Below are 14,050 nucleotides of genomic sequence, written 5' to 3'. Positions count from 1 at the left end.
GTCCCTGTTTTTGGTGTTGACCACCTGTGGCCCTCAGTGGGCCCGCCGCCTGTCACTCGGCCCCCAAGAGGCAGAACAAAGCCATGGGGCTGTAAAACTGGCCATCGCATTGTGCAGGCGGTAGGCCAGGGTGACCCGCTCGGCTGGCGCTTAGACGCACTACTATGGAGTGGCTTTGGATCGCCGTGGCAACGTGTGCGCTCACATCCCGGACTGTCAAAGGTAAGTGCTAGAGCAAGCAGAGCACATGAGGCTGCGGTGCCTTTTATTTTGTTACAACAGCCTCTGAAATGGGGCCTTTTTTCCACACCGAATGTGGCGGCTGATGTGGCTGATGCAGATCAAAAACTTTCAAGGACCGTTTCGGCAGCGGAAAGGGGCTTGATCATAAGAATAAATGTGTAAAACTCTGGAAATAATCATCTCTAAGGTGACGACTGGTGGTGGGAGTATGAGGAAGGGATACGACACTACAGCAAGGAGGCCCTCAACAAGGTACTGAGAAACCCAGTTATGTAATTACATGGTTACAAACTTAACCTTCTTAGCTTGTTTGTTTTAGGTGAGTTTATGAGACAGTGGGTTGGAGGTTTTGGGTGAAGAAAATTGCTTAAATCAACAAAAAAAAGCTTTTAAAAGGAGGAATTTTTGGTCATTACTGAGAGGTCAACAGACCACGGGGGCAATCGTGTGCATGTGTACAAGCAAAAGAAAGTCAAGAGTGTAAAAAGTGTGAAATCATGGACCGATATTTGGCTTCTGATGACCAGGGCTCAGTGCTAGTTAAGATAAATGTGTATTAAATCATGTGTTTTACATATTAAATGTGAAATAAAATGATAAAGTCCTCAGTCAGACACAGAAAGTCGGTTTTATTCTCTCTCAGGAGTTTCCGGAGAAAACCCGGCCGGTGAGCTTCAAACATCCGGTGTTCCAGTGTCCCGACATGAGTCCCTCACCGTCCGTCCCCACATCAGGTCTGTCGGCGCCACGCCGTCGGCTTCAGATCGCCGCCACGACTCCATTTAACACCCATCGTTTTTTCCCCTCACTCCAGTTGAGCTGGTGAAGGCAGCCGACATCAAGGTCATCGCCGCGTTGGGGGATTCGCTCACAGTAATATCAGGCTCATTTTTACCACAGTCAACTTGAAACGACAACAATACTTTCGATCTGACTCTTTTTCACCAGGAAGGTGAAATCGCCTCATTTAAGTGAGCCAATCTAAGACGTCTCCTCTTTTCAGACGGCGATTGGGGCCAACGCCACCACTGTCTTGGGGATTCCCATCGAGTTCCGCCACGTGTCATGGAGGTGAACCCTGTTGTGTGTGTGTGCGTGCGTGCGTGCGTGCGAATTGCTACATTTAGAAGCTACCATTTTCACGATTAATGTGTTCCCTCTGTGTGTTAGTATCGGCGGCTACGGCTCATTCCAAGATGTCATCACTTTGGCAAGTAAGATGATTTTAGGTTACACGTTTCCCTGGAATGTTGGTCCACACACGCAGCAGGTCGTCTCTGCTTTGACCCCCCCAGATATCATCAAGCTGTTTAATCCCAAACTCCTTGGAGCTGCTCCGGGTAAGACGGTTCATGGGATGCAGGCTCACATCAGTGAGACGGGATTCAACCTGGCCGTCACCGGACACAACACGTTGTAAGGACCAGGACTTTGGGATTGGTAATTTCGGTTATTGTGCGTTGATTCTTGCAATGATGTCATTATAGCAACCTCCCCGGCCAGACCAGGCATCTGATCGACACACTGAGAGGTTACGAGGTACGGTATCACGCCGCTGAGCTGCTCCTGGCAGGACCGTCTGACTCCCTCTGCTCTCTCCTGCTCCAGGGTCTGAACTTCGAGAAGGACTGGAAACTTCTGACGATCCTCATGGGCATGAATGACATCTGCGATTACTGCAAAGACAAGGTCAGTAGGTCGGTAAAAAGACGTTTTAATGAAACATGTGGGTGGACTCTCCGCGTTCTCTCCTCAGACTCTGTTTTCAGTGGATAACTTCATCCACTACATGACCGTGTCTCTGGAAATGCTGATGAATGAGGTAAAAAAGAAAAAAAGTAGAAAGTATCAATCGAGTATGAATCATTGAGGTTCCAGAGGCCCCCTGGGTGTTTCCTCTGCACTCCAGGTTCCTCGTATGATCGTCAATGTGGTCCAGATCTTGCCCATGCAGACTCTGAGGGAGGTGCGCAAGCCCACCGCAGGCTGCCTGCTCCAGAGGTGATCGCAATGACTCCTGTCATCATGATTCATGCAGCACTTGATGGATTAAAAGCACTCAGTTTTCATCCTCATCCTCCTCCCGCTGTCGTTCTTACTCAGGTCTTTCTGCTCGTGCCTGATAGAACCTGAAGCCAGCTCTCCTGAACTACGGGAGCTGATAGAGGTCAATCTCACCTTCCAGGTATGGTTTCTACATTAAGATAGAAAAACATAAAGACTGGGCTGTTTGATGAACGAAAAATCTGTCGTCAAATCGATTTTCACGTCCTTTCCGGGCACAGAAACGTCTTGAGGAGCTGCTCTACAGCGACCGTTTCTTCAAGGATGACTTCGCCGTCGTTCTCCAGCCCTTTCTGAAGCACGCCGACCCTCCCCGCCTGCCGGTACTCCTCCATCCCTCCAGTAAACACACATGTATCAAAGCTACACTAATCTTCACCTGCCGCTCTGTCTGAGCAGAACGGGAAGATCGACATGACCTTCTTCACCCACGACTGCTTCCACTTCACCATCAAGGGCCACGAGGAGCTGGCCAAGGGCGTGTGGAACAACATGGTGAACGCCATCGAGCAGTCAACCAAAGATGAAGACGAAGCATTCATCCGCTCATCCTTTTTCTCTCTGTCTTCCTGTTAGTTTCAGCCTGAGGGAGGAAAGATGATCGTGAGCAGTTTTTCCGACCCCATCGCGCTCATCTGTCCATCGATGGTAGGAGAACTGCTGCTGCAGAGCATCTTTAAAGCTTTTATGCGTTCAAACAAATGCATAGTAATGCGTCACAGTCTTCTGCGCTTGACAGGAACACCCATATATCTTCACCCGGCCGCTCTCTGCCAGGTCAGCTCAGCCTCGTCTGCAGCCGGGCGCTCCCTGGCGCGTCAGCGTCGCCTCCACGCTCTCCCTCCTCGTGGTGTCGGGCTGTCTCGGACCTGCCTAGCGTAGGTGCCGCCGGACTATTTGACGACAGCCTGAGACGACCCGCTGAAGTCCGTCAGCCCTTTCTCGGCGACATTTCATGTCAGCGATGCAACGCTACGTGAGGATCCCGCAACCTGAATGAATCCACTGAGACTTGGAGGGCGCCTGCGGCCTTCTGTGTGTGGTAAAACCTGTGGACAGTTTTCTTTTACTCCAACATAATTAAGTCAACATCCCTGACACACTATATTTGTAAATAAAACCGTATTGTGGCTACATGGCTATTTCTAATTTGAACGTTACACATTCAAGCTTGAGCTAATACGGCAAAAAGAAAAGAAAATCGCTACAAGCATCACATAGAGATGATAAAAGATTACATTTGGTTGAGTTTTCAGTCTGCACAACCTCAAATGTACCAACTAAGGATGCTGTTCTGCACCGAAGGCTAAACTAAAAAGCCTTTTTTGCGCCTCATCCTTCACATAGCACCAGATATCCCAGGAGTCCCATCTCTACAGACCTACACAACACCATTAACTCTCTTTGAACCAGTATTTTTGATGGATGCGGTACATCGTGTGCACTTATTTGGCACTGGTGAATAAAAAGATTGCAATTCTTCAGGAAAAATTGGCATTTCTTGGTGTAGAAATAGCTTAGTTTTTTTTCTATTTCCATCTGCTGGTCCAGTTCCTCCTCTGTTATGACACTGACGGTGAGGAACTAGGAACCACTTCCCCACCGAGTATTTAGAATAATGTAAATCCCTCTCTGTCTGCCTGCACAGGCATCCATTAGCTGCAACATCGTCTCTGTATTGACTGCACGATTAGTGCGATCACAACGACAGGTGGAAGCTATATTAAGACAGCTCAGGTTACTGAGGACACTCATGATGCACTCAGGGCAGGTTTGTCTTGGAAAAACACAAAAGAGCCCTGAAAACTGAGGATGATTTTTATTTTATTTAAAACATCGCTTGCTTATGTGTTTCCTAAAGTCCTGATTTTCTGCTGTTTCCCTGGGACTTTCCAGGGTTTTAATCAGTGCTTGTAGCTGCTGGATTTCATAATGATCTTATTAAATTCAGAGGAGAGGAGCCCTCTCCATGTTCAAACAACGCCGCCGCCTTTATGTGGGACAAATATGCATGACGCAAATTGGCCCTTTATTGTCGGCCGTAATGAGGAATGAGGCAGGAAATTTGAAGCAGCAAGCACACAAACCCACTGCTCCTGTGCATCTGCCTTTCTTTTTATCACCTGAATAAATAACAAAGGAGATGTTTAACTCGCAGCTGAGAGTCGGTGGTTTAAACAAATATTTTTAACCTGTTCTGCACGTTGAAGTAGAGGCTATGCATTAAGCCCAGTGATATAATGACTTTGTAAATATGAAATCACTCTTTTTAAATCAGACACATATGAAGGGTTTATCGGGTTCCAAACATGTTTTACTACTTTACCTACTTACAGTCAAGGCATTTCATCTTTATTTGGAAAAAAACAACAACCCTGTGAACATTAAATAGTTCTTTAATGCCAATTGTTTTGTTCTTTTTTTCTTGGTATACTGTGGTCGCTCTGGTGACACAAAGGTCATTAGTTTGATTATGGGGGCCACTTATTTAAGCGATAGATGTTCGGGAGGCTGCTTCATTAATTATCACAACCACCACAAAGATTAACTGATCATCAAAGTGTGCCAAAACGTAGTGAGAACAGATTGTTGTAGATACATTAATGATTTGAGTTTTGGGGGTTAAATTACATGCTAGCACTCAGAAAGGGACCCGCGGCACCGTTTATACAAATATCTCACTGCTAAGTGAAGTAAACTACCGTAACTGCTATTGTTATGTGATTATACACAATAACAATCATGTTACATTTTAGATTTTAAACATCTTTTTTAAAAAGGACCTTCAATTTGAACAGCTGACATCTGTGTCTTTGTGATTTGATCTTTGGGTTGATTAGCATCTAATTCTACCCATTTGCTGACGTTTTTGTCCACCTTTGGGGGTGAATTGTCCCGGTTATGCAATGGTCCACCTGTCCATGATTCAATAAGGCACAATAACGGCCCTCAATTTCAATAAACTGTCGCCTAGCAACATATTCAGGTAGTACAGAGACATCATTGCCAAATAAAGCCCCAGGAACCGTCTTTGTTCAATAATGTAATGGAGACAAAGACAACAAACTCTGCATCTGGATTTAAAAAAAAAAAAAAAAAAGAGGCGTTTTTTTCCCCGGCATTGACGCAAATATAGACTTAAAAAAAATCAACCCCGATCATTAATAATCCCTCAAACAAACCATTAAAATGTCAGAATCAGAGGATGTGCTCCAGATGTGCTCACAGTCACAGGTACATGACAATAGCGCTAATTAGCGTTCGGGTGACGTCACTTCCTGCCTCCGCGGCGGACTATAAAAGCGGGAGCTGTCGCCGGTGAGGTGCTGAAGGGAGAAGCAGAGAGGACGCGGAGGCTCATTCAGCTCTCCAGAGACATCGAGAGGCGACTCAGTTTGGTCCGGAATGCGCCTCTGATCCAGCCAGAGGTCCAATCAAGCTCGGCTGCTTTATTTCAATTTCCTGTTCCTGGAGAGCTTAACGCGCCTCGTCCGAACCCCGCAGCAGCATTAAAAAATGATCCGGAGTGGACTGTGCGTGCTGGCGATGCTGTCAAACTGCGGTAAGACCCCGCAATTTCTCAGGCAAAGTGAGCTAATGTGACGGTCTTGTGAGGAGCTCCAGCACCGAGGACAGCAGCCAAAGATGGAGAGGCTCACCTGCACCTTTGGCACATTTAATCCCCAGCGGCGTTTCCACACAATGATGTCATGATTCATGTTTGTTGTTTGTTCCAGTCCTGTCATTGCCACTGACTCCAAGTCAGCAGGAGAATGAGGACGTGAAGGTAAAGCAGCATTTGCACTATAATTCCTGCATTTTCCGCATTCTCTGCACATCTAGGCTGATCTTTTCTGCATGAAATTCAAACATCTTAACTTTCTAGAGTGGATTCAAGTCAGTGTGACCGTTTTTAGGGACAAAAGGAATAAAAGACCGAGGTTTATAGAAAAAAAAACAGGCTTGGAGAGACAACGGTATAAAGAATGGATGGAGATGGGAGTTTTGAAACGCAGCCAAGTGGTGTTCAAAGATTTTGGCAGACGTAAAGAAAAAGAGTGGATGAAAAACCAAGATCAGCGTGCGGCACAGGCTCGATGTCAGGAGCACAACGGGGGTCTGAGCGATTTTAAAGTTGCGTCTTTGGCTCACAGAGTCGAGATTTGTAGATTTTGTCCCCCCCTCCCCCATCTTAATTCTGTCTGACTGCATCACCGATGCAGTAAGTTCATCTTTCTGTCTGCAGGTAATGAAATGCATCGTGGAGGCTTTGGCAGACGTGCTGTCCAGGCCCCGCCCCCTGCCTGTCAGTCAGGACTGCTTGGTCACGCTGAGGTCAGGTAGGAGCCTTCAAAGGTCTGTTTTGACAGAATTAAAATAAAACAAATGTCGGGTCTTTTTGGGCTATTGTAAATGTTCCAGCACCCGTCGAGTAGGACCTGCTTCAGGATTTCTATCAATATCTTACGGCTAAGTGTGCAAAAACACAGCAAATGTATGCAAAAGAACCAAATATGTGTATTATAGCCTATTTTCTGACAATGAATTATCACAACCTTGCCTTCCTGCGCTTTTCTGAAAATCAGTTGATCGCAATGCATGCTGGGTAATAAAGGCCACTCTCAGGAGCACTCAGGGACGATGATGTAGTCACATGGCTGTGGCGTTACCTTGATCCCGTCCTTGCTGTGGTAAAAATCAATCAGCGTTGGTCTCTGTTACCGATATCAGCGATGAAGTGAAACAAGCACCAGCGGAGGGACGAGGAGGGGGGACGCGCTGGGCTGGAACGTGTTGGACAGATTCACTTCTTCTCACACGATTCGATGTCTTTTTATTCCGTCTTCAGACGACAGGCTCGTCTCTATCCTCCGCCATCACAGCTTCCTGGAGGAGCTGCAGGAGATCGCTCTGCAAGGTGAGTCGCTCTCAGCGGAGGACACCTTCGCTCATACCACCGGAGGAAGCAGCGGCTTATGATTCATCTCATTATCAGGTGGTCAGGAGGGAGCCGAGCGGGACGGGGGCGAGGACGCGGCCACGCAGGCGTCCGAGGCTGTCAGCAACATCCCAGGTGAGCTCTACCTCCACAGCTCCACTCGAATAACTATATAAAGTGATGGAATTTATCTTAAAGGGAACCCAGATCATTTATTTAATCATCTCCTCCTGCCTGACAGTTATGTGAACAGTGCTGCATGAATAATCCATTTGTCTTTGTGCATTATTCATAGAGACATTTAGAGCGAGCACTGATGCATTAATTTGATTGTTATTGCACATTTGACATTTATTAATGAGCGCCGGGGAGATTCTCCCTTCGCTTCTTTTTTCATTTAATAAAATGGAAAAAACCTGCAAACACAGATGAAGAAATTAAGCATAAATAATGGTTTAATTCATCAATAAATCAATTGCTTCCATCTCAACGAACTGAATAGTAAAAAACCTTATATGCTCGTCAAAAGTCAGGGAATTTGACCCCAATGCCATTTCCTGCTTTTGTAAAGTGGCGCTCTTTGTAACATCAGAGGAAAATCAATCCGCTCTAGTAAATTAAATTCCCCCCCTTGTTTACAGATCGATCCATGTTAGAGGCTTTAGGATCCCCCGGTGAACAATCAATCCTGTCGGAGCAAACGAAGCCGGGAAACAGAGACGCGAGCCGTCAAGATGGAGAGTCACCGAAGGGCGGCGAGGTTGCCGAGAAGAGGGAACACGAGGAGATCCCGGGACATCCCAGATCCCCTCATTCGGAGGAGGAATCCAGCGAGGAAAAGGCTGAAAAGAGGAAGGATGAAGAACGCGAGCAGGAACCTGATGAAGTCTTAACCAAAGACAAGGAAGGCGAGTCCAGACGCTAGTTAGCAGAATGCTAATGAGGGTGAGCTGCCACCAGAGGACTGTGGGGCAGCTTGAAGTGCATCAATCAGCATGATGAATCTGAGCCGGGGGAGGGGGGGGCACAGCTGGAACACTGACAGCCCTCCTAAAGAAATGATGTCTCCATGTCTGTGGGCATGGTTCCTGTCTGAAAAACCTCCAGTTTGAATCGTCACCTTTTGCGCTGTTTACGCCAGAAACTCCAGTTTTATTCTCAAGGTTAAAAAGGTCGATTAATATGCCGACTTATCAAAATAAAAGGGAATCGTTTGAATACGCTTAATTCCCGTAAAATGCCGCAATCAGAGTGCAAAGCTGCCAGCTGGCGCGGCGTCTTTCATTAGAGGGAGTGGAGAGATGCTCCTGTTGGCAGTCGAGACAAAGTGTTCCGATTCGAACGCTAACAGACGTCCGTCTTCCCTGTTTTTCCTTCCTGTCAGGTGGAGAATCTGGTGAAAAGAGAAGCGTACACAGGAGCAAACCGGAAGAGGAAGAAAAAGAGAAACGAGCTGCCCATAAACATCAGGAGAAGCGGGAGGATGAGACCCACCAGCGTTGGAGCAGGAGGGGAAAGTCAACGCCCGTGAAGACGGAGGCGCCACATCATTCCAAAGAGGCCTTTGAGGAGGAGGAGATGGAGGGAAGACGCGCCCAGACGAGCCCGGAGGAGAAGGAGCTGCAGATGATTGCAGGGAGGAGGCACGAGGAGAAGAGGGGGTCCGAGGAGGAGGGGAGTGCCAGCAGGAAGTCAGAGGTTTGCTCCTTCCTTTCCAGCCAGCATGGAAGCTTGTTGATTTCACTATCTGCCTTTAAATCAGAATAAAAGATCGTGGTGTCACTAAAATGATGCTACAGGTGTCATCTGGCTTAGCTCGCCCACAAACGGAGGAGGAGGCGGGACTCGTTCCTTTATAGCAGCCCACCAACAGGGGGCAGCTTTAATTGCAAAACTCAGTGAATTTAATTGCAAAATGCTAACGTTAGGATGCTAAAGCTCTCAAATAATTTACATTTGGAACAATGAATGAGGATACCTCCTGTTTCAACAATGACGACCACATTTTCACCCTATTATCTGCCACCCTTTCATGCTGTGCCCAGGATCAAGAGATCGAAAGCCTGGCGGCCATCGAGTCCGAGCTGGAGGACGCCGCGCAGAAGCTCCACGAGCTGCGGCGAGGCTAAGAGAGCGAGGACCCTTGGTGAACACCGCGGCCTCCTCGGCCCCCCCCGCCCTCCTCCGTTTCACCAGCTGCCTGGTATTCAGTGATATAGCCTGCGTGACAGGATTTGATCTCGCCATGTTTGTTACGACTTTGCGTCCTTGCACCGCGCTGTTGCAGCCTCCCTTGTGACGTGCGACCCGCCGCCACCTGAGTTTCTTTATGTTTCTCTGACAATCATCACTTTCTCCCTGCACAGATAGCCCAGTAACCTGAATTAGCAGATAAAGGTTCTTGTCTGATACCAGTCAGGGTGAGGCTGCACAGCTATAGTATGTACACTTGTACAAAGATCTTTAATTCAGATGCTTTGCTTTAGAAGAAGTGGTGGTCCAATTGTAGACGCCAAGGCGATACCCCGTCCTTTTTAGCAGAATCCTGTCGAAACTAATTTTGAACTGACCTAAATTTATCAGACAATAAATTTAAATGAGTTTATCTGGAAATGTCTGGGTTATTTTTTATTTTTTTTTGATTCAGTGAAAGATGTGTGTGTAGCGTATTTGTTGGGTGTATTTTGCTTCTGTGGGCGCCAGAGTCGAGGACATGAATCACCAGGCGAGCGCACAAGCTGTTTCTACAGCCTGTTCAGCAGGATGTTCACCTTTTCCATACGTGTGTTTGTCTGCTCTTATGAAGAAAAGGCAAGTGTTGATTTAAAAGATTACTATAAAGTCTCATTCTTTATATATTTAGCTCTTTATAATAGGCTTTAGGCTACTTTTTAACCTTTGCCTGCACAGACTTTTCGCACATTTTGCTGTGAACTTTGCAGCACCAGATGGCGACGTTAGACTGCTGGGATGTGAAAGGCTGCCTGACCAGTTTTCCATAATGGATTTGTCCATTTTCACTTTTGTCAGATGAACCACAATAAAAAAGATTCCTCATGAAAACACTTTACAAGCACGTTTCTAATGTAGCTGAACCACCTATTAATACTCATATTTTCGAGGTTCTTGCCCACAAAGGACCTCATTTGACTCTGTTTAGCTTCACTGTCCAACACCTCCGAGTTTATTAAGGATGGTTGTTTATTTATCCTCTGAAATGGTTTTCCTTCACCGTTCCTGATGCGTTCATGGTTGACTTCTATTCCTGGTCTTTGGTGTCACAACAAAAACACGCGGACATAAGGAAAAATAACGTGTTTGTATCAAAAAATATAACATTTTATTTCCAGCTACAACGTGAAACATGTAACATTTTTGTCACACTTCTCAATAAAATAAGTAAAAAACACAGCCGGCAATAAAACACACTATCGATACACGTCAAAGCACAGAACACATTTGGCTTTTAAATTAACTTAAACTGTACAAATATACACATCATTTACACATCAGCAATAAAAAGGAATGAAATCACAATTCTTCCAGTCATCTCGCTTTTTTCCTACAGACGGTCGCTTCCTTCCTTCTGACCTGGATCAGCAATGGTCGACATTTTCTCAGTGCCGTGGCGAAGCCCGCCGCGTTCCGTTACCCCGACCCCCGAATCAGCTGCTTCCTTTCTCATCCGCAAGCTGGACGCAAACACTGACCTTTCCTCTACAGAGTGAGTCGACTCGGACACAAGGCCCACATTCAGGCCTGCGCAACATGCACACACACCTACGCGCGTGCACACACACACACATACACACACACACACACACACACACAAGGACACATTCAGACCTGTTTGGACAAGGGAACACTGGCCCGCTGTGGTCTGCGTGCTCCATCTACAGCTGCTCAGGGGTCTGGTCTGAGGGTGGTGGTGGGTTTGGAGAGGAGATCATGGTATAGATAAGGTATAGACCGCAGGACATAATGGACAGGTCTATAAGGGGGGGGGGGGGGGGCTGGGCGGACACCTGACAGCAGGTATGTCAAAAATAGAAGTAATAGTGCAGGAATCATTTGGAGCTGCTAGGCAACCCTCTGTCTGTCTTACACGGCTGACGTGCACCAGCCAAAACACACACACGAGCGCGCACACTCGCAGACACCTGGGAAAGTGTCTGCGCTTCTTTTACAATGAACGTTAAACATTAATATATGCTGAGCTGCAAAACGAGATGGAGTTCCTTGTTTTTGTTGGGTTTTTTTGTTCGTTTTTTTCAAGTCCCAAGCTGCATCACGGTCCTCGAGTGGCTCACGCCATGTCCCCCATCATCTTCTTGTAGTACATGGACTCGAAGATGTCGTTCTCCCCCGGGCAGTTGTAGTGGCAGGCGCAGGACTTGATGAACATCATGTGCTTCTTCATCACCTGCCCGTCGGGGCACTTGAACTCCATGGGCAGGGTGGTGGTTCTGTGAGGGGTGCAGCAGCGCCCGTCCAGGCACACGCCGCAGAACTTTGGCCTGTAGGACTTGGTGGTGGTGCAGCCGGAGATCTCGAACTTCATGGGCTTGGAGACTCTGGGGGTGCGGATGCACTTTTTACCTTTCTGCAGAGGGATGGACAGATGTTCTTGAGCATTTTTCATCAGCGTATCAGATCATTAACAAAAGCCGTCGGGGGAGGTGGGGGGGGGGACTCACCCGGATGCTTTGCTCCAGCTGGGACTCGCATGGGCGCACCATACACAGCCGAGTCTGTTTCTCCAGGCGACATTCGCGATTGTCGTTGGTGACCCTGGTGGAGATGCCGAGGCCGCAGCTCTTGGAGCAGGCGCTCCACTCAGTAGTCTGAACCAGGCAGTTCTCCCTCATCGTGGAGAGGTCGGGGCCGTAGGTCTCCTCCTCCCTGTAGGCTGCGGAGGGGAAGGCCGGGTTAGAAAACCAAGCCCTGATAACGCCTCGCAGGTGCGGATCTTCTGCTTAAAAACATCAACTTACCAGCTAAAGCAGAGCCCACAAAGCTGTGTCTGTAGGGAGAATCACACTCCCACTCCTCGCAGCACTTCCCTGGAACCTTGACCCTCCTCGGCATGGGGCAGTCGGGGCTGGGCAGCCGTATGTTCATGGAGCAGAGAGGCACGCAGCCCACAGCTCCGTCCAGGCAGGTACACTGGTACTTGCAGCTGCTCTGGAAAGTCTCTCCGCTCTTGTACACGGTGCCTCCGAACACACAGGTGGCGCCGTCTCGAGCTGCGAAGGGGGGAAAGGTCAGGATTCGGGTTGCTCTCAAGGGACAGTAACACGACGGATTAAGCGGCAGCAGCTCACCTGTGCAAACGCCGATGCGCCTGTTGATGCGGGCCCCGAAGTCGCAGTAGAGGCCCTTGTGCGGGTCGCACACGTCTCTCTCGGTGCACAACTCCCCCATCTGCTTGGCGCACACCCTGCAGCAGCCGCAGCCGTCGAGAACCAGGCTGACTCCTGGGGGGCACTCGGGGGGAGTGGAGGGGCACGAGCACTGGTTGCCGCACTCCTGAGCCGCAGCCTGAGCCCGACAGGCAGACATTAGATAAACGCACTCTCCAGGAAGTCAAATTTCATTTGAACTTATTCAATCATCAGGGAAGAAAAGGGAAACTGTCGATTTTTCTTACCAGGTATGAGAGCAAAGCGCACAGGAACATCAGGAACATCATTTTCTCCATCTTTTCTTCCTTTACAGAAATAATTTGTAGTTTTTCCTTAAGCGTCGAGAAAATCTTCCCTTAGTCTCAGAGGTTGAGCTTCAGAAACGTCTTCCGATCAAGTCGATCTCTTGTCCCCTTCGCCTCGTAGCCTTGGTCTGCTGCTCCAGTCACGGTGGTTCTTCTCTGTCTTGGTGAAAGCTAGAGTTTAGCTTCGGTACAGAAGTGGATCTGAGCTCTGCCTGCCGAGCCGGGCTCCCTTTATACGCCCTGGCCCTCGCAACACGTCACTGGAAGCTGAATGGAGAGCCAGCCCTGGACAAACATGGACATAGCTGGCATTCTTTCCTCGCTTCCTGACCCCCACTCCAGACATCCCACATTCCTGCTGTCTGAAGGCAAGGCTCTGCTGCTCGGCCAAACAACACTGTCTCTCTCACAGCAGCTTTCATCTGGAATGGGAGGTTAGGTCTGGTTAGAGGCTTGGGACCCCACACTGGGAATTCCTGAAGACTGACTTCACCCAGAGACAGCTGGTGTCTATAAATATTAATTTTCAAAGAAAAATAAAAAAGCCTGCGGTTCAGGGGGGGGGGAGGGGAGGGGGGGGGACTGTTACATGACAACCGTTGACAAAGAGCAACGAATGAAGACAACATGTAATGACTGATGACGAGTGATGTGTGAGGAGTGTTTAACACTTAAAAAGAAAAAAAAATGCAACAGCGTTCCTCGGCCTTGGCTTCAAAAGCACCCAGACATCTGCACTTAAGTCAATTAGCAGCCAGGATAAGGGATAATGACATTTATTTGAATCATTAGCTGGTCATCCATTAGCGTGCTCTGAGACGGCTGCGCCCCTGCGTTCGCCTGCGGGACAATGCAGTAGCATTTTTGTGCACTGACAACACGAACAGCAGCTAGCGTGAGCTAATTGACACATTATGGTTGTGTGACAGAGATGCTTTGATGCTCAGAGACGCCTTATTTACATTCGTTTTTTTCCATTAGCCTATAGCAGCAGGCTAATGTACTGGCTTTAGCTGCTAGTTCAAGGTGGGTGCATCTCAAAAAGGTCATAAATGTAGAGCAACATGAGTAATTGAAAGAGGAAAGGTCGGCTT

The 14,050-nt window shown here is 48.0% G+C and overlaps 3 protein-coding genes across 4 annotated transcripts; 2 read left to right on the top strand and 1 right to left on the bottom strand.

Annotated features, from left to right (window-relative positions):
* Window positions 1-95: 95 nt before the first annotated feature.
* Window positions 96-4,700, top strand: LOC115252901 (phospholipase B1, membrane-associated). Of its 2 annotated transcripts, XM_029849147.1 has the most exons (16): window positions 96-222; window positions 431-495; window positions 887-977; window positions 1,058-1,116; window positions 1,247-1,314; window positions 1,414-1,457; window positions 1,539-1,659; window positions 1,731-1,782; window positions 1,852-1,932; window positions 2,000-2,065; window positions 2,153-2,244; window positions 2,347-2,428; window positions 2,529-2,630; window positions 2,707-2,802; window positions 2,884-2,955; window positions 3,030-4,700. In XM_029849147.1, the coding sequence occupies exons 1-16, from the start codon at window positions 165-167 to the stop codon at window positions 3,285-3,287; spliced, it is 1,407 nt and encodes a 468-aa protein (XP_029705007.1). In that variant the 5' UTR covers window positions 96-164; the 3' UTR covers window positions 3,288-4,700. The 2 variants fall into 2 exon arrangements, with proteins under 2 accessions (XP_029705007.1, XP_029705008.1); XM_029849148.1 differs by having other exon boundaries at window positions 1,731-1,932; window positions 3,047-4,700.
* A 906-nt stretch (window positions 4,701-5,606) lies between these two features.
* Window positions 5,607-10,309, top strand: chga (chromogranin A). The gene is made up of 8 exons (XM_011611956.2): window positions 5,607-5,869; window positions 6,045-6,094; window positions 6,554-6,647; window positions 7,157-7,225; window positions 7,304-7,381; window positions 7,888-8,154; window positions 8,631-8,944; window positions 9,292-10,309. Exons 1-8 carry the CDS (start codon window positions 5,824-5,826, stop codon window positions 9,373-9,375), a joined length of 1,002 nt encoding a protein of 333 aa, XP_011610258.2. The 5' UTR covers window positions 5,607-5,823; the 3' UTR covers window positions 9,376-10,309.
* A 247-nt stretch (window positions 10,310-10,556) lies between these two features.
* On the bottom strand, window positions 10,557-13,259 carry ccn2a (cellular communication network factor 2a). Its single transcript, XM_003971612.3, has 5 exons — window positions 12,897-13,259; window positions 12,571-12,787; window positions 12,241-12,492; window positions 11,944-12,155; window positions 10,557-11,849 (listed from the first exon to the last, which is right to left on the bottom strand). Exons 1-5 carry the CDS (start codon window positions 12,945-12,947, stop codon window positions 11,553-11,555), a joined length of 1,029 nt encoding a protein of 342 aa, XP_003971661.2. The 5' UTR covers window positions 12,948-13,259; the 3' UTR covers window positions 10,557-11,552.
* Between the last annotated feature and the right edge of the window lie 791 nt (window positions 13,260-14,050).

The sequence above is a fragment of the Takifugu rubripes genome, chromosome 16, assembly GCF_901000725.2.
Source record: "Takifugu rubripes chromosome 16, fTakRub1.2, whole genome shotgun sequence".
Taxonomy (NCBI): domain Eukaryota; kingdom Metazoa; phylum Chordata; class Actinopteri; order Tetraodontiformes; family Tetraodontidae; genus Takifugu; species Takifugu rubripes.
Note: the sequence above shows the minus strand (reverse complement) of the source record. Positions and strands in the feature narration are given on the sequence as shown.